The 19,449-nt window shown below is 37.4% G+C and overlaps 1 protein-coding gene across 1 annotated transcript in view; it reads right to left on the reverse strand.

Moving 5' to 3' along the window:
• The window catches only part of LOC132948114 (paired box protein Pax-5), a 78,801-nt gene that overhangs the window by 21,989 nt on the left and 37,363 nt on the right, over positions 1-19,449 (reverse strand). Inside the window, exons 4-5 of the mRNA XM_061018434.1 lie at positions 3,902-4,067; positions 121-318 (exon numbers count right to left, since the gene is read on the reverse strand). Coding sequence (XP_060874417.1) covers positions 121-318; positions 3,902-4,067 — 364 coding nt within the window. The remainder of the gene's footprint in view (positions 1-120; positions 319-3,901; positions 4,068-19,449) is intronic.

Below are 19,449 nucleotides of genomic sequence, written 5' to 3' on the forward strand. Positions count from 1 at the left end.
GTACCTAACATATATTTATATATATTAAGAGATAAGTCACTTATGCCTTAATAATATGTATACCATCATCATGCATTTTAAACTATTTTATTAAAAAAAATAATAATAAATATCGCTTACCGATTGATTGACGAAACGCTGGGTACGTTGTCTTGTGTACAAACGCCTTCTGCCAACAGTCTGTCCCGGATTTCCCAAGCAAACATAGTAGGATTCTCTCGTTTGTAGTTCGCTATGGAATCTACAACAGGCGCAGTAGCTACTTTTGGTTTGCTACCTCCGATTACTCCAGCTTTGAAACTTCCAGTTTCGTAGTACCTGAAAATGGACAAAATGTTAACATTCGATAACACAATATAATATTACATTATATTATAATATTATTATGATTGCAATGGCGGCCACTCGCGTTTTGAGTTCGTGATCACCACATTTGGTTTTCTGTAAAAGGCACACCTCCGAGTGTTGCAAAAAACAATGCGTCCTTTTTACCATATGAAAGGCCTTCTCCCCGCGACGGTGGTCATCACCGGGATATGGAAAATGACCGTTGGTCATTATATGCATATGAAGATGCCCTACTTCCGGGACACGATCCCGTTTAAAACAAAGGAGTTATATAGTGATTATTTATTATAGTAATAATATACGCAGACACATACATAACATTATATATTATCATTGTGTTTGGAAGATAGTAATTTTTTTCGTCCTTTCCACGTCCCGCGTACAGTATATAGAAAATGCAGATTTTAGTCTATTCATGTAGGTCCGACCATTGTTTCCGGTGCTTTTAAAAACGACGCTGAAAAGTATTTGCATGCCGGGCGTGGAACGCGGTGAAATGTTAATATCACTGACGCTGTTTAGTTCGAGTATTGAAAATAATGTACAACGCTTTTTTTTGTAAAAAAAAAAAGAAAAAATGCATAACTGCTAGGAAAAAATTAGTGAGCTTGCTATTAAAACGGTTCAATTAACACGCCGCAGTGATCGCGTTGACAATATTGTCTCGACGCATTAAAAACGCAAAGTTCAGAGCAGCTTAATTGGAACAAACGAGTCGTTAAATTAGAACTGTGTTTCTAAAGCGGTGTATTTTTTCGACCCCAAAATCTCCGTATCTAAAGTGGTATTTATAGTACATAGCAGTTTGTCAATGTCTACACCTGAGCCAAAATCACGGAGAGTCGAAAATACGATCCGGTGTACACGAATCACAAAGAGTTTAAAGTCATTTTTTTTATCCGAAAAAATACACAGACTCGAAAATATATTATTCTTGGACGCACGGCCGACGAGATACGATTATTAATTCGCCCACCCCTCCCCGGCCCGACCGGACCCTACACACCGCCGACCCGGTTACAGTCGTCGTTTGCGCCGCCACACGATATTATAATATTATTATTGTGTATCATACTGAATAAAAATACCTATGTTGAGTGCTTTTTATAACGATCCAGGAGCCTGTCTTCATATAATACCAACGGGCACACAAATAATATTGTGTATGTGATTGTTATGACTTACATAACCAACCGCGGTACCTATATTATAATAGTATACACACTATCACTATAGTCACTATAGGTACCTATACAATATATTATTTTTAAAACACCAAGCGATAGTATACAATTGCCTACTAATTAATATTATATCGTATACATTCGTACACGATAATTATTTATAATAATATCGTATTAATATGCATATAGCATTATTATTGTATAATGTGTCACGCAGGTCGGATCGAAACCGCCGGATATATAGCTGTACAATTTTCACAAATTTATCAATATTATACACGGTCCCGTCAACCCTTCCGCGTGTGTTAGAAATCGCATCATATTTAATATAATCGAGACTCATTGTTCGCGGGACGGGCGTATACAACGATTTTTCACGGTTGTTTTTGCCACCGCGGTCTATATAAATGTATATGTGTGTACCGCCGACCCTATATTATAATATAATAATTTCGTCGCGTATATTATTATTATTATTATCATTATTGTAGGTCTGCCGACCGAACTAAAACTGTATTATACACCACCGCGTATATAGAGCTAACTCAATTTTGCACTTAGTCTGGGCACGCGCGCGCAGGCGGTGACACTTCCCAGAAGCCACCGCACGGATATAATACACGCGGCCGCGGTTAATGTTATTATAAAACTCGCCGCGGGCGGAAACTTGCAGCGGCGGCAGAGGCTGAGGGCTGACAGACGGCGGTGGTGGAAGAAACGGATCGGATGGGAGAATACTCTAAGCGATACGTATAATATACGACGGAGTGGCAGCAAAATATCTTAAATACGAAAAACCATAAAAAAAAGAGAGAAACAGTTTTCGATTGTATATTTTTCAACTATTATAACTACGATGATATTATTCCAATATATCATAGCTTTTCGTTATAATAAAGCTGCTGGCATTAAACGATATGTAATTTATATGTATGTGGGCATACAATATACCTATTTTAATATTATTTAAATGTTTGACGATAGTGGAAAAATTACTGAAATTGCTTTCAGTCGGGTAACGATCGAGTTTTTGCAGTTGCAGAGATTGTATGAAGCGAGGCTTACGTATATATCTATAAGCGTAGGTATAATGCAATCATATATTGATATTAAGTACACGAATAACTTTGATAACGGATTATATTATTATTAATGGTGTGAAAAAATTATATAATATTTTAACTGTATACTCGAAATCCCAACGCGTTCGATAGCGGCGTATTATCATATAAATTATATACTATATACAATTTATAATTTTTAAATCAAATTTCTGGTAGTTCTATTGCGAAATAATATACGCACGTATATATAATCTATATATCTATTGTATTATGTGTATATACTATGTGTAGACACAATATGAAGTTTGCGTACTTGATATTTTTTTTTGGTAGGTCCACTTGTGCCTTAATGCATAATGCATGTAATACACCAGCACGCGTAACCCGTTTCCGCGAACAAAAAAAAATAAATGGCAAAAAGATTCGCGTATAGAGCGTACGGGTGAGAGAGAACCGGAGAGTAACATAAAAATTAATAGCGGCGACATGGTTTTTACGACCTTCTCTATTTTATTAGGGTATGTTTGTAAAAAAAAAAACAAATACAATATATATATGTATATATATTATACAGGGACGATATTGTCCCAGGAAGAACCGGAAGCGGGGGAAAAACCCGTGGACATCAGTTGCGGTCGAGGCTTGAAAGAGTAGATCCATTATCTTGGTTCCGGTATACTATGGTAATTGTTTCATATATTGAATTGAACGTTACTAAAAAATATATATATGAATACGAAGAGAAGAAAGGAAATCGTCCTTAGGATCATAAAAAGTCGGTGGTTGTTTATTTTAAAAGGCTTTTAATCTAGTGGTAAATATAATAATCCGCGCTTGTTCTGGGAGCACGCAAGTTAGGACCATTTTAAATACAGCTGAGTAGCTGCAATACACGAACATTATCCCGGAGCAATGCATACTATCATATACATTAGAATGTATTACCCTTAGTAAGTCACAGCCCGCAGGACATTTTTTACCGCTATAGATCTCGGAATAGCCGAATGATGGTATGGACCAGCGGACAAATTTTATCCGGCTCGCAGACAAGAAAAAAAAAGTAAAAACCGATAATATATACGTTCTAGCGTTGCGATATTTATCATTTTTGTTCATTGGTTTTTACTGACGTCAACAATATTATTTTGGTGCCCCCCGAATAATTTCCAGATTCCCACTGTGGGCCTTCAAAAATATTAATTGTTGACCCTTGGTGTGGACGCGGTTTAGTATAATACAGTTTGATCCACATGCGATCGGAAAAAATAAACTGTTTTTCTATCGTTTTGCAATAATTATTATTACCTGGACAAGATTTTCGAAACGCATCCGTGAGAAACTCTGAGCTGCCTGGATATGTCGCACGGTCGGGTCCCGTTGTGAGCCAGTTCGACTATCCTTTGCCTGACCAGGTCCGGTAACGGTCGGCCGTTTACGAACACTCCGCCCAGTTGATTTACACCACCGTGACCTGCGAACGACAATAAATAATAATCTGTTAGTGTGTACACGTTAAATAGCCTTGGCGAAGATATACAAAACAAAAGGATCGATTTCAAGTATTAAATATTATTATGTACCATAGCTGTATATAGTATATAATACAAATATTATATATTATATCGTGGACAATAATATACATCGCGTATTTTATATACATAATATTATTGTACACGAGTACACGGCGATTCGATCAATGCGTTATATTCTTTTGTTCGTGCCGTCTTCGCGTATATATTTTACACAGGTTATTATCGGATACCGTGTTATATATATGTATATCATATATCATACAACGCCACACCGCAAAACGTCGAGTAAAAAAATCGCCGAAAACCGATAATTGTTACACATAATGTGCGTCTAAGTATCATTATAATACGCCGAACGATCGTCGCGTATAATATTATTGTTATTATCATATACCGCAATCACGTATTGTCCCGGTTTTTTATCCGCTCATAATATTATGATATACTATTATAATATTATATTTGGTATACATTCCGAACGTCCACTTCACACGCATGATATTGTTGCACTGCGACGACCATTATCCCCATCGCAACTTAATGTTATATGAACCTATAATAATACGATATAATATTATTATTATACGTGTGAGTGCAACACAGCGATATAATATTTGCGCGACCACGGCGACATTATTTTTATGATGATCGATTTCCAGTTTACCGTCTTGTACGGGACAACAAATTTGGCGGTGTTTAATATTATATTTGATATACTTGTACACGGTAAAATGATATAATAATGATTTAAAATAATACATAATATTATTATTGTACACTATTATTTACGGGTGCTATTTAGGCTCGTCGTTTTAATTAAACCATCTGGCCGCATTGTGTAAGGGCGCGTGCGACGGTTTAATACAATCATTTTGTTTACAACGAGCACACACACAATATATTATAATATAATGAGTGGCGGTCGGAGGACGGTCCGAATCGGACGGTCGAAAAGTGTGAAAAGGTCCGGTTCGGCTGACCAACAATGTATAATAGTATATGTACATAGTAATAATAATACGAATATCGTACGAAAAATCTATCGTGCTGGGTCGTTTGCACGTGTGTGTGTGTGTGTGTGTGTGTGTGTGCGGAAATTCATGTTTGTATATAATATAATAAATATGTGTGTTTGTGGGTGTGGTACGTGGCGTTTACGATTACAAACAGAACTACCCGCAGTCGTGTGCGCGCGTATCAGATGGTCTAACGAGATAATCTCGTTTGGGGCTTTGCGGGGGTCGGCCGACGAATTAAGCAGATTATCCTCGAGTACCGACGACGGGGTTAAGAGGGCGGTGGCTATTAAGGGTCGACATGTTGTGGCTCTCGAGTCTCCGCGCCGCCGTGAAAACAATAAACCTCCGCTAATTTATATTTATACGTGTAAATAATATACCTACTGCTATGCGGCACCTCCGCTGTGTATTATACACAACGGTGCGCTTGTGTTCGGTGAAGAGCCCTCGAAAGACGACCACGCGATAAATACACCGCGGGGTGGTATCGTCTCCACAGTAATATTATATCATAGGAAAACTATTATGATATTGTTTTGGACGTTAAAATTATCCGAAACCCCGTATAGATTATAGAATGTTAGAATACCGGAATACGTGAATTCGAGAATAGGAATAATATGCGATACGTCGATATCGTATACCAACAATATATACTTTATAGTACCTATGTATTATTATTAAGGTTTAATGTATATTATATATTTTTATTTACTTTTTAGGTACCGCCGCCGTCTAACAAAACTTTACATCGTTGCCATTTCGAGTCGCGTATACAATTCAATTTAAAAAAACAAAATAATAAAATACGTGTACTCCGGTGGTCGATATAGACGTAAAAAACACACTATGTAGTGTGCATTAAAAGATAAACTGCCCACATTGGATCGGTTTTTGTTGCGAAAACAATCAGTAACTTTTCCAACACGGAGATTGCAGTTTTATCCCTGTTAAGAGTGTTTGGCCCTTTGGGATTACTCGCCCTTGTTGCTTTTAATGAATCTACCCTATAGAATCGAGTGTCGATTAAAGGGCCACGCGCGCGCACACCACTCGACGTGTATGCAATGTATATATTGGTCACCCCGTGTCTGAAATATAATCATGATGATATCATTATCGATATTACAACGAATTACTTCACATACTTAGTGGATTAGAAAAAATAAAGTATATTATGCCTAATGTTGATTGTTTGAATTGTCTATATTTTGGACTTTCGTATCATTAAGTAATACACTAATACGTAATGACAGCTGACCTATACCGGGTATACCCTGAATTTTAAAAACTGTACAGTTATAATTTATTATACAGAAAAGAATGATTCATCCATTGTTTAATATATCATCAAAAAAGTAATTTTATTTTTATTTTTTAATTATAAGTCGAGTCTGAACGATTTTAAAAGTTTTAATAAAATTTAAATTTAAACGTATACTGGCATGATAAACACAAAAAAACGATGACCAACAAAAATAGCTTCAACTGCTGCACTGGTCTCTATACAGCGGCAGTTTCGGTAATTTGTGGTTAATTAAATCTTTTATTTTTGAGATACAAAAGTGAATATTTGTCTGGTCTACAAGACAATCAAGAGCCGTTGTCGTCCGCCCGAATGGACCGCGAAGAAATCTTAATTGGACGGTACCAAATATCGTGCCAGGAGAGTTGCATACGTTGTATTATTATTGTGCCAATCAAGCCCGAGCGTTTTTTTTCGGCTAATTGGTGCGCGTGTATACCTACCTCCACGACAGAATTAAAACAAAAATACAATAATATGTTGGGTAAGATATCGTTATTGCCGTCTCTCCGGTTGATTGTCGTTTTATTGCGTTCGACTTCGATAACCTTTGCAGGGTATTATACTAATATGGGTACTTGCAGTATGTGCGCGATGATCGCATGTTAATATGTTATGGGTAACCTGCACAATCGGTCAATCAAACGGTGCTAAGTCTATTATAGCATAATAAAGCTAATAAAGCACTCGAACTAGTTAAATAAGCAAATGTAATACCATGTCATCGTAATGGTTATACATAAGCTACGATTATATTATATCTTAAAACCGGGTACATACATAGGCGTAATCTGGGGTAAATTCTTGGGGGGGGACTGTGGTAAAATTAAAAATCTATAAGGTAAAATGATGCTATTGGCCACTTAGTTAAATATTTGAGTCCCCCCCTGCCCCCCTCCGATTACGCCTATGGATCACTCGCATCATAACCACGGTGCGTGGTGTTGGGAAAATGAAATTTTTCGTCGCCAAATATTAAGGGTTTAACAAAATCACTATAAGTTTAATATATTATATGCGTGTGAAACTGTGAACTACAGAACAAGACGCGTGTGATACGTTATAGTGGTGTGTACCTACTATTATACTGGAACACTGACTATACAATATGAAAAACGTCTTTAATACGATGTAGGTACACGCGGTATCGTATAATATAGGGCCTAAACATATTTACAATCTATAGGTACCTATAGCTTAGTCTAAAGCTTAGGCTCGGGACGAACCACTCAGACATACGGTCAAACACAACTTCACGAGTATTATTATATTATGTTAGAGAGCTCTGACAACGTAATAAGAGACGACCTATAGGTGCTACGACATTGCGATATCGTTTACCGCCCGTCACTGCGAATCAAAAAAAACATTACACGTGAATATTATGCGCGGTACTCACACGTGTAGTATTCCATCATGTTCTGGTTGTACCGGTACGCGGCCGTCGACAGGTCCATGGCCGGCCTGAGCGCGGAGAACAGTCCGATGTTGCAGGACGGGTCCAGTTTGGTGGCGGCCGCGCCGAGTTCACCGACAACGGAATCGCAGCCTAGCACCATGCCGGCACATAACACGCACGCGGTGAACACGAGTCGCGAGGGGGTGTATAATTTGGCGGGGAGGGGGGAAGGAACCGTGTGACCGATGCGATGTGCGACGACGATGACGACGAGACGTAGAGGCGACGAGACCACGAGACGACGAGACGACGACGACGACGACGACGAGTACGACTAACGGTGTGCGTGTGTGCGCGCGCGACGACGTGCACAATATGTGTATCCGCCGCCGCCGACGACCGGCCGGGGTGGCTTATGTGCGGCGGCGGCCGTGTCGTCGTCGTGGTGCCTATATGCCGCCGCCGATGGGCGGGACAAAGGGATTTTCGCGGTGGGGACGGCCCCCTCCCCACCGTCACCTCCGCACACCGCAGTCGTCTACATAAGCAGCGCGGAGTATGATTTTTCATCTTTTTCTCCTCTTGTCGTATAATATTATACTATTATCATGTTATTCTATTTATTATCTCTATCTCTTTTTGCATAGATTATACATAATACTATAATAATACACACGATTGCCACAACGGCCAGAGAGAATCGGGGAAAAAATGAGATGAATACGTGAAAAATAATAAAAAAAATATTATTTTTATCGAGTGCAAATTATAAAATTCTCGCAAGAAGTAAAGTTTCTTTAATACCTGCTGTAAAATATCAACTGTTGTATAACCTACGCTAATAATAATACCACTATATATTTGGTTCTGGAGGCTGCAGGTTGTACGGTAGTTGGTAAATGTATATTTTCTTACATGGTTTTTTTTTTATAATTTTCATCCCAGACGACTGCATGGTGTCAAATTATACGATATCTTGTATCGCGAGTCCTAATCCTGCAGTTTACTCACTCAGTTTATGTGAAGTAGAACATTTTTTATTTATTCGCCGTGCCAAATTTGTGGGTTTCGTAAACATTTTAAATCGTCCCCGTTGGAGCCACCCCACGACGGTGCGCACTTTGATTTTTTTGGGCCCCCGTCAAAAATCCTTTCTACCGCCACCGTGTATCGCGAGAGAGACGTCGGGGTGGTGGTGGATGACGCATGTGCCGCGCGGAGTATCCTGTAGGACCCTTTGCCATTGGCCAATGGGCGGACCGGAAACCCGAAAACGCTTTACGTACGCTTTTTTCACCCTTCTCGATCTCCGCGAGCGTCCCCCCTCACCATTTCTCTCTCTCGCCCCCTCCACGACTTTTCCACTCTGTCGTACGCTTATATAGTGTATAATAAATACGTATACGCGTGGTGGTGGTGGGGCCGTAAATATTTAATAAGCGCCAAAAGTCGAAAAAGCCAGCACAGAGCTTTTTGTGTTATTAAACCGCGCCCGCAAAAGCTTTACAGGCTACAAAACGTTTGTTTCCATCCCGCTCGTCCTCTGTGCCATGTAATGGTTCCTTTGGGGAATGCCAATCGAAATGCCACACATAAGGCAAAAACCCGTTTATATATATATATAGGTACGATACATACCACATACGTACCTATAATATATTATTATATGCGGACGTTATTTTTTTTTCGAATCGAGGTTTGATATACAATATAATATTATTATGCACACGCGCATATAACTAGGACTTACATTTTAGTAAAAAAAAAAAATGTATTAACTATTTAAGTCTATAATATCTATTCGCCTTTTAATTTCTATGGGCAAGAATATTGACAGAAAAATAGAAATAATGATGCGAACGTATAAGAGCCGCGTACACCGGACGACCGCAGCTGCAGTAATTAAATGTTTAACTTAACGCCTCCTCCTGGCCCTCCGAAGTAGTGCTATACGACGTGTACGCACAATCGTCCGTGACGCCGAGCCGGCCGTCGGCGGGCGGCGTCAATCGTTTATCGGCCGCGGCTGCGTCGCGCGGCGTACATTACGTGATTTGCGTGTGGCGGCGACTGCCTTTTTGGCCACCGCTACCGCTCATCAAAAGACCCGTTAAACGACGTGTGACGTTCAAATCATTTTTTTCCCCTCTTCACATATGCATTTCATTTCGCCCGCCCGCGCGCACGCACACGCACGCACGCACACGCACGCCACCGGCCGGTCTCACACGGCTGATCCCGACGCGAATTTGTCGCACGCTCGTGACGATTGTCACACGACGACACGTGAAAAACGCCACTTAACGTGTACGGCGTACACGCGCGCCGATGGTACCGTATGACGTGTGCGGTGCGCGGCGGTTAATGATGTGCAATGACGTGTGTACCAGTGTGTGTGGCTGCGCCGCGGTGTCCGTGTGGGTGGCCGACTCGATGACGGATTCGCCTGGGCGTGCGCTGCTCGCGGTGGCGGTATACCCTGCGCCGACGATGGTCCGCTCGGAAGACTTACGCGACAGTCGCCGGGTTAGGTTAAACGATATAATATTATAATAAATCGTAATATTATTTATAGATATCGCCCGAAGCCCAAAGATATAAGAATATCATATTATATAGTTGCTACTGAAATGAGCGATTACGGTTCTTAATATTTATATGGTACGGATTTAGATAATCATATTAAAATATTATTAAAGTAAGAAACAGCAAACAGCAGAGACTGTGAGAGAGACCGAGGCAGAGCGGTGCGAATTCTGATCGCGGATGATCGATCTGCCGGAACGGCTATCGTCGATGTCGGTGGTGTTAATTGCAGGTAGCCTTTTGACCAATGCTCAAACGCCACTGCCGGCTAAACAAATTACATATACCTTTTACGGACACTTTGAACGGAACCGTATTTTATATTGAACCTATAATATATTATATTGGCGGGCGGTTTAAGTATATCGACGAGACGACTGTCGTGGTGCCGGAAAGTCATAAAAAAAAAAAACTCGAAAACGTTACCTATACATTGAATAGAGAAGAATAAAATACAAAAATTCTTTACATTGTCGTCGTCGTCAACCGCGTCCCTCGCAGTTTCAGACGCTGCACAAGTCGGCGGTATATAACACTATTATTATATTGTTGTACGTGTGTCCCCCTCTCGACTGCGCGCACAATGCGGAGTTAATAAATTCAGGATTGTCACGGCTACCCCGCGTGGCTTGTGTATATGTAGGAACAGGAGGTATATATGATATGTGTGACGGCAGCCGTGTACATATATAATAATAATAATATATATCCCTATCGATTAAACGCCAGGTTCGTTTACTGTAGTGAGAATGAGTGAGAAGGATGTGAGGAACTGCGAACGGGCGCGAGCATACCGCGGGGGGGGGACACTTGATCGTAAAAGCCTGCAAAAGGTGTGTTGGCATGCAGGTAAATTTAATAATAATAATAATAGCAGTGATGCAGCTGACAGCAACATAGCTACTGAAGAGGGATCCGATGAGCGTACACCTATGGGTATATATATATATATAAGTGTGTTATGAACTACATATTATGTACAGTCAGATGTTTACCGAACGATTACCATTGATCCCAGATGAAAAAAAAATAATATTAAATGCAATATTGTTGTTCGTACACGACACGCTATAAACAAACAAACTAGTTTGTCGAAACTCGTTTCGGGGTAGATAATAAATATTATTTTTAATAATATCATCGTCCCATAGGCCGTTTCGAATCTAAAAAAACGTCTTCGTCCGATTTGGCACACATTTTATATAATATGCGATGCGTATTGTTTTCGTGTACGTACCTACCTACATAATATTATTGAATCGCACTTTTGCTTCAACCGAATGTGTACCGCGTAAAATGTATATTATTATGTTATATATGCGGCTATAATACACGTACGATGTATACGTGATTCTGAATTGTATATCATGCCTAGGAAATCGAAGACTATACGAATATTATATGATTACACGTATATAGCGTGCACCGCTGGTCGTCGACGACACCTAGCGACGACGAAGGTTGCATCGCAGTTTCGATTTCAGTGCGGCTTGTGCCTTCGGGTGTGTCCGGGAATCACGAATATCTCACAGTGCTCTTGTCACACGAGTGCAATTGAATATGGCCAGTAGGTATCGATTACGCCGGTCGCCGACCACAATGGTCCGGTTCTCTGTTCGTATTTCCTCAGCTCGTTACATTCGTACTCACTACTCTCCAATTGTATGCGAAGAAGACGCTATAAAAATATAGACTCTGGTGGGAAATTCTCACGATTCCGAAGTTTGCTGGAATATCTCTTCGACTTCCCCTCGATATCACCACCACACTATACGTAGGTATAATATTATTTTATTCGTATGCCCGAAGAAGCGCACGGAGAAGCCTTAAGATAATAATAACATAATATATATATGTGATCACTGTCCCACACATACACATACGTATACACTGCAAACATAATATAATATGTATATGATATAAATCATATTTTTATGTTATATAAGCTAAGAGTGGTCTAAGTTCTTATTTTGTCAGCGTTGTGAGAGCAACAGCGTGGTGGTCGGGGGGCGGGGGGGGGGGGAGTTTACCTTCAGCAAAAACAAAATCATTTTTAAATGGTTATTTGATCATCATATTCTAGGCAACGACGTTTCATCACGAGCATTTTCTGTAAAATCAATACCTATAAGGTAGTAGTATATCTAATAATATCTAAATGTTTGAGAACAATAATTATAATTGCTTATAGTCAAAGTGACGAACGTCGCACTACTTGATTTTTTTTTTTACCAATTATTATTAATATCAGGCTACCTACTTGCATTATGCGTTCATGATAATATATACAACGCATATACACGTCGTAATATAATTGTTGAAAGATTCATGCGCTCGACGACAACGACGTTATGAATGTTTTAGAACCTAACTTTGATAATAAATATTTCGCAACTCGTTTAATATGCTTTATAATGATATTCATTCGGTCGGGTACAAAAGTGCAAAACAAGCCTTTTATAGGATTCCATTAGAGACGTGTGCATGCGGGAAAGGGGACCGTAGAAATTTCGTCGTTAAGGAAAAATTAATTCCAGGGTTTGTGAAAACGCTTTTTCTGCTTTGATCGAGGAGACGGTGGGAAGGTTTATATGTTCAAAAGTGTAATGCGGTTGCGGGAGAGGGAAGCGGTGGTTTGTTAAGTTTTTTACACACACACATCATAAATATACGTGTATATAAATAAACTGTTGATATACATCAAATGTGTGTATTTTGGATAGCGGTGTGAGTTTGGGTAACTGGTGAGACGTCGGTGGTGGTGCGGTAGGAGGATCGAGCTTGTATTTTTGCCATTACCGTTTTATGATACCGTCGTCAAAGAGATGGAGAAAGAAACGGTGTACGTTAGGCGGGGATGCGTATACGCGGGTTTGTAGAGATGTTGGTGAAGAGGGGATGTGGTAGACGGAAAGATAAAGGCTGTTGTGGGCGGAAAGCACTTAAAAAGCTCCCCGCATTGTTTATTATACACCCGGTTTCTCAAGATTGGATTATCCCTCGGAAAACGACCGCAGAAATAAATAATACCGTGGAGGGCCGTTCACGGTCCGAGGATCAAGGATCGCACAAGCCCGCAATGCCGTTTGCAGATTATGGTCGCAACACTTTGAAACTTCACCGGCACGAGTGTACGACCTCCGCTACTCTCTTTTTCTCTCTCTCATACACACACACACACACACACAGGCGTTGGCCTTTGAAATATTCGACGAAAACGCGGGCTCACCACGAATGATGTATAAATGTATATTATGTATTATGACTGCGTCGAAAAACTCAGTATAGTTCCTTTTATTTTTTGTATTTTTTATTTTTCAAAAGTAATTTCAAGATGATTTTGGGAGAAACAAAGACGATTTGGACGAAATCGAATTTTCCTATTGGTTATCGTCGAATTTTTTACTTTGATAAAAATTCTGAATTCATGGCTGGATGAATGAGTAAGTTTCTCATTGTTTTCTTTTCGGACATCTTTATTTTATGATTAGTGATTACGTTCATCGCGATTCATCACTGTCACAATGCCGCGCCGTGGCCTTTGATTATTATTATTATAAGAGCATCGTAAGTTGGATTTGACTCCGTCGGGGTTTTCTAATGAAACTGTCGTTGTCGCCACCGTCGCCGTAGTGCGCTAGGTCAAATTTGAATATAATTCGCGAGACCGGCGCGCAATCAATCACGACCCCCCGGGTAAGGGGTAGTCGACGGTCCGCGAAATTAAAAAAAAAAAACAGAAAATATAATACCTCTGTTGTATGGTAGTAGAAAACCGGATCGAGAATATATACAGGGTTGGCGGGTGGGGGTACACGGTCATATTTCACAGTTGCGTGCACATTGCGGGCCACGAGCTATAGCGAGATGAGAACGGAGTGCTGCTGAATTTATCATTTTCAAAATAATATGACGTGCCCGAAAATACGAAAACAAAAAAAAAATACGAACGAAATAAATATTTTATCCAAATTGAACCAACGAAATAATATTATTATGCAAGCCGAGATTAATCTGATTTATTTAATGTCTACAGAAACCATTTTTATTTTCGCCCGAGATTTTATTCCTAATTTATAATTTTAAAACACAAGTTATATCTTTTTTTTATATAAATTGGAACAATACAGACAAATCACTGTATTGTATTATGTATTGATCATTATTAAAGCTGTCGCTCAATATTATTGATAATGTCTATTTTACTAATTACATTTTGGTATAATATAAATAAATTCAATAGCATTTTTTATTGATATATTTTATTATAACCAAGTTTTGATAAAGAATTATCTGTTCTATAAAATAAATGAAAATAATTGTTCTCCAAAGTAATATTTCAATTTTGTTAGTAGGTAGGTATATAGTATATACTATAAAATTATAATATGTGTAGTATTTATTATGATATAATAATAAACATTTACAATGGTCATACATTTATCATAAGTATTTTGTATTCATTATTAATAAATACCATGTTTTGTAATAAATGTTTCAGAGAGAGTATATATTACATAGGTACATTAATGATAAATACAATTATTTTGACATTTATTAATTATTGTTGACGGTCATAGTATAATTTTAGAGCATTTTAACAAAGAAATAACTTGTTATTTTTATAGTATTGTATAATAAATATATTTAAATTATAGCAATAATATTGTTATACAAACTATATAATTATTGAATATAAATCCAAACCCTAGCGATGATTTATACATGCTTTCAGATTTAATATCACAACACTACCACATCCAACGATAAAAATCATTTTAATAAATCCATCATTAAACTTCATAGACAAAAGTGTCACTAATGACTCATTTTTCAAGTATTCGTGGTTTTTAAATAAAAACAACAAACAACATGCTTATTTAAATATTTAAAAAAATTAGTTGAAGACATGTTTTTGATTTTTAAAATATCATGTATCACAATAAGGATATTTTTTGATGTTTTTATTTAAATAGTTACCTGATAATTTAAAAATAAAAATAAAATCCATCAAATACATTTCTTTAAGTTATTTAAAATTATTTTTTTTTATAAAATAGTAGATTGTAGATACCTAAATAAAATCGATTTAAAAATATTTGTATATTATAGTCTTTGAACTATAATTTATATTTATATTACTTTAAAAATGAAATACCAATTATATAACCACGATACCCAAAATAGGTAGATACTATTTGCTGTATTATAACAAAATGTAGGGCCGATTATTCTTAATATTTGAAGTAAATTCAATTATGTAAGTGTTTTTACTTAAGTTATTGTTTTTTTACCAGAATTTATTTTTAAAATATTTTATTCAGGTAAATGATTTTTGAACGCTAATATATAGGTACTAAATTGTTCAGAAAGGTACTTAAAAAGCGTAAGCCTATATGTTTTTAAAATAAGTAAATCCTTTAATCCATAAAATTAAACCTGATTATTATTTTGCTGTCTACTAGTTTATGATATAAATATTGTAAATTTAAAAACTCCAGCTGTATCCATTGGCCGCAGGAAACCGAAACTAATAAGATAATCTCATACATCACATGTTAGCGCCTGACCGGTTTTAGGATACAAAAATATGTCATCCCTGTAAGTGTTGTAAGCAAATGGCGTTTGTTTAGGCGAAACCAGTGTATTATGTTGGTTCAATCATGACCGAGACGGTGGCTGTTCACGTACGTGTGTGAAACATTCAAACAAACTAATTGGTTTCCTTTATTATTATATTATTTTAATAAAATATTTCAACAGTCATAAAAGTTTTTTAAAATTTTTATTTCTAGCGTTTTGAAAAAAAAAATAAAAATAATATCGACGATATTCAAGCCAGCACCCCACGCCACATCGCTCCGCCTCTGTTTTCAAATGTATTTATACGCACCCCTTCTCATACACTACTTCTAGATATTTATTGCACCATTACGGAAAGTTCGTTTTCTCTCAGTTATTTTTCCTCGGCTTTTGTTATGGCCTAAAGACATAACGCACGCACCTTTTTCTTTTATTTTCTCAGTTGCTTTTTCTCTTATGTTTTTTTTCCTTCACTCCCCCGGTGTAATTTGCCAAAGTGGAAAAGCTTTGAGATGGTTACAAATCGATTTGCGGGAAAAGGCGAAAGATGCATTTTTCTCGTTTCTATAATCTCACTTTTTATTTTAATAAATTCAGAATCACTCTTAGATTGGCGAACGTGAAAAGAAACCACGTATACCTAAATCGTGTATTATACTCTCTACGGAATTACAAAAATGAAACAAAAAAAAAAACAAAAAACTTTATTCCCATCACGAGGTAATAATACCTTTGAATATTAGCCATGAGATGTTTTGTATATTAATAGTACTACTACTACTACTACTACTACTAATAATAATAATAATAATATCAATCACTATTACACTTTACCCTTTATACACCACCTGAGTGTGACCAATTGGTCGAACTAGAAACAATCAATAATTGTGATAAATTTTGGATAATTTGGAACTCCCACACTGGCGGATTGTACAGGTGTCACGGAACGTTACGCGTTGTGTTTCGAAAAAACGACGATTTCAGTACCAAAACAATATAATATAATAACAAAAACATCGATCGATTCTCGATATTTTTTCTCTTTCCATTAGGTGCATTTTTTATTATTATTATTATTATTCTGCTACTGTCGCATAGATGTATGTAGCTACATTCCACTGTACTACGTGACTCGTTTGCGTTGGAAATTGATTAATATCGCTGATTTGGAAAAAACGAAGGGTCATCATCAATAGCACATGTACTCTAGTAATTCACTAAAAGCAATAATTTCCAAAGGAAATGGCACTCGAGTGGTTGCGCAAGATAGAACAATTTTGTTCGAAAAAAGTAAGTAAATAAAACAAAACAACAAGTCGAAGAATCAAAATTAAATATACTTTCACGTATACTATTCAAAATATATTCTGATTGGAATCATGTTACAGCCTTACAAAATAATAAACTTTCGTTATCATGACAAATAATTCATGATAATAGATACATAGGTACAAGATAATTACAGAAACTGGCTACTCGTATCTTTACTGAATATAGACGCGAGTGTTTTCATATTATTACATTGAAAAGTATAGCAAATAATAAATCATCACTAGGCCGAGAAATTGGCTTTATTCAGAAATATTTTCAGAATTACGGTTGACGTAATTTATTTTTAAATATTGAATAAACCAAAAAACAAAAATTCCTTAGAGTAGGAAAAAATAATTCAATGCTATTATACTAACTACAACCACGATCTTTTTATGAACCACAATATTTTTTTGAAAATTCCTTAAAAAAAAAAAAAAATAAGCGTTTACAGAATAAAACAATAGTATAATATACTATGATTGTAAAACCAATAATCAATACCTACGAACAAATTTCGGTAAAAGTTAAATCCGTTTTCGTACATAATATAATATTACAATGTATACTCGTGCAGTCGTCTTGTACAGTTATACGTGGGCACGGGGAAACAATCGTCCCGCACACGCTATTGATTCGGCTTTTGTATTTTATGATTTTCGTTTGCCCATGTATTCGGTATAGAACGAATAATAGTGTATAAAAGAGAAGAAAATTACGGAATAATAATGCGCGCGTCCTATTATAATATAATATAATATAGCTACCGACTTTATTATAACACGTCCATTTACTCTCAGTCTTGTCGCCGCCGCAAAAACGGGTAATGATAATTGATTGCGGGGCAATTTTCGGGTAATCCGTAAAAGATGAGAACACGGCAGCAGAAGAACCGGTGGTAGTGGTAGACGAGGTGGCTGGACGGGGGAGGACCCCGTTTTATTTTTCATTATTTCGTGTGAGGTCTTTATTGCGCCGGCTGATCGTTTTGTAATGGGCCTCCAAAAACACGGCGGTCACGACTGTCGGCAGCGGTGACGACACGGTTTTCTCTTCTATTCTGCCCCGAAGCACGCGAATCGCGTAGACAAATCGACATTTCATACACCGCATAATCATATCTATATACATATTATGCCTATGCGCAGGGACCCGATATATTATAGGACCCGCGATCGTGGTGTTTAGCGGGAAGGAACGTCTTCATCGGTAACGTCTATATCAAAATCGTGGGAATTAAAAGAGATTTAGAGATATATAATAATATATCCGAGATGAAAATATAATAATAATAATAGTAATATTATTGTCATCACGGATTCCGACACAATGATGGCTTTAACTCTGTCCGATGTGATTATATAGACTATAAGTTTAAAACTGAAAATCGAACCAACACATTGGGAATACTTGGAGTCGATTTGTTAATATTAATACACGTATTATCGAATAAGAATTTAAAAAATACCTTTATTTATCGGAATACCATCGCTTGTCATATTAATTAATTTATATTTATCGTGCATATTATGCCTACACACACGTTCAATGTGTTCGGCTGTCCTATAAAGAATATTTCAAAAATATTATTTTAGTTGTGAGAAAACTGGGATTTTATTTTTCCAATGTTATATTATTATGTAGCGGTTATGTTGAAGAGTTTCATTATAAAAAAGTTATTGAAAAGTGTGACCGAAAACGTTCTATTTTATAAGTACTACCTTCACATTCCAAGATCACCTCCGTGGTTGGGTGTCGTTTCCTTTTTTTTTCCTGTACAGTTGGTATAGGTACCCGTTTCCTGTCTTGTGTATTACACGCGTATATACATCGAATAATGTAAAACAAAACAAACACTATTTCATTGTTACTTTTATACTTAGTATAGGTATATTTTTCTTTGTGCGAGTGTGTGAGATACAAAAAAAAGGTTTATTTTTTTGTCCAGACTACCGCTGCCGCGGAGGAGCAATTGCCGCCGCCGCGATGTGCGACTGCGGTCAGAACGCTGCGTACGCGCTAATCACGGCCACTTCCGTTTCATCCCACCCAGTCAATGAACATTCCTCCGATGAACCGATCATCAATCAACTCGTACACCGTCCTAATGGTTT

This window comes from Metopolophium dirhodum, chromosome 7, assembly GCF_019925205.1.
Source record: "Metopolophium dirhodum isolate CAU chromosome 7, ASM1992520v1, whole genome shotgun sequence".
Taxonomy (NCBI): Eukaryota; Metazoa; Arthropoda; class Insecta; order Hemiptera; family Aphididae; genus Metopolophium; species Metopolophium dirhodum.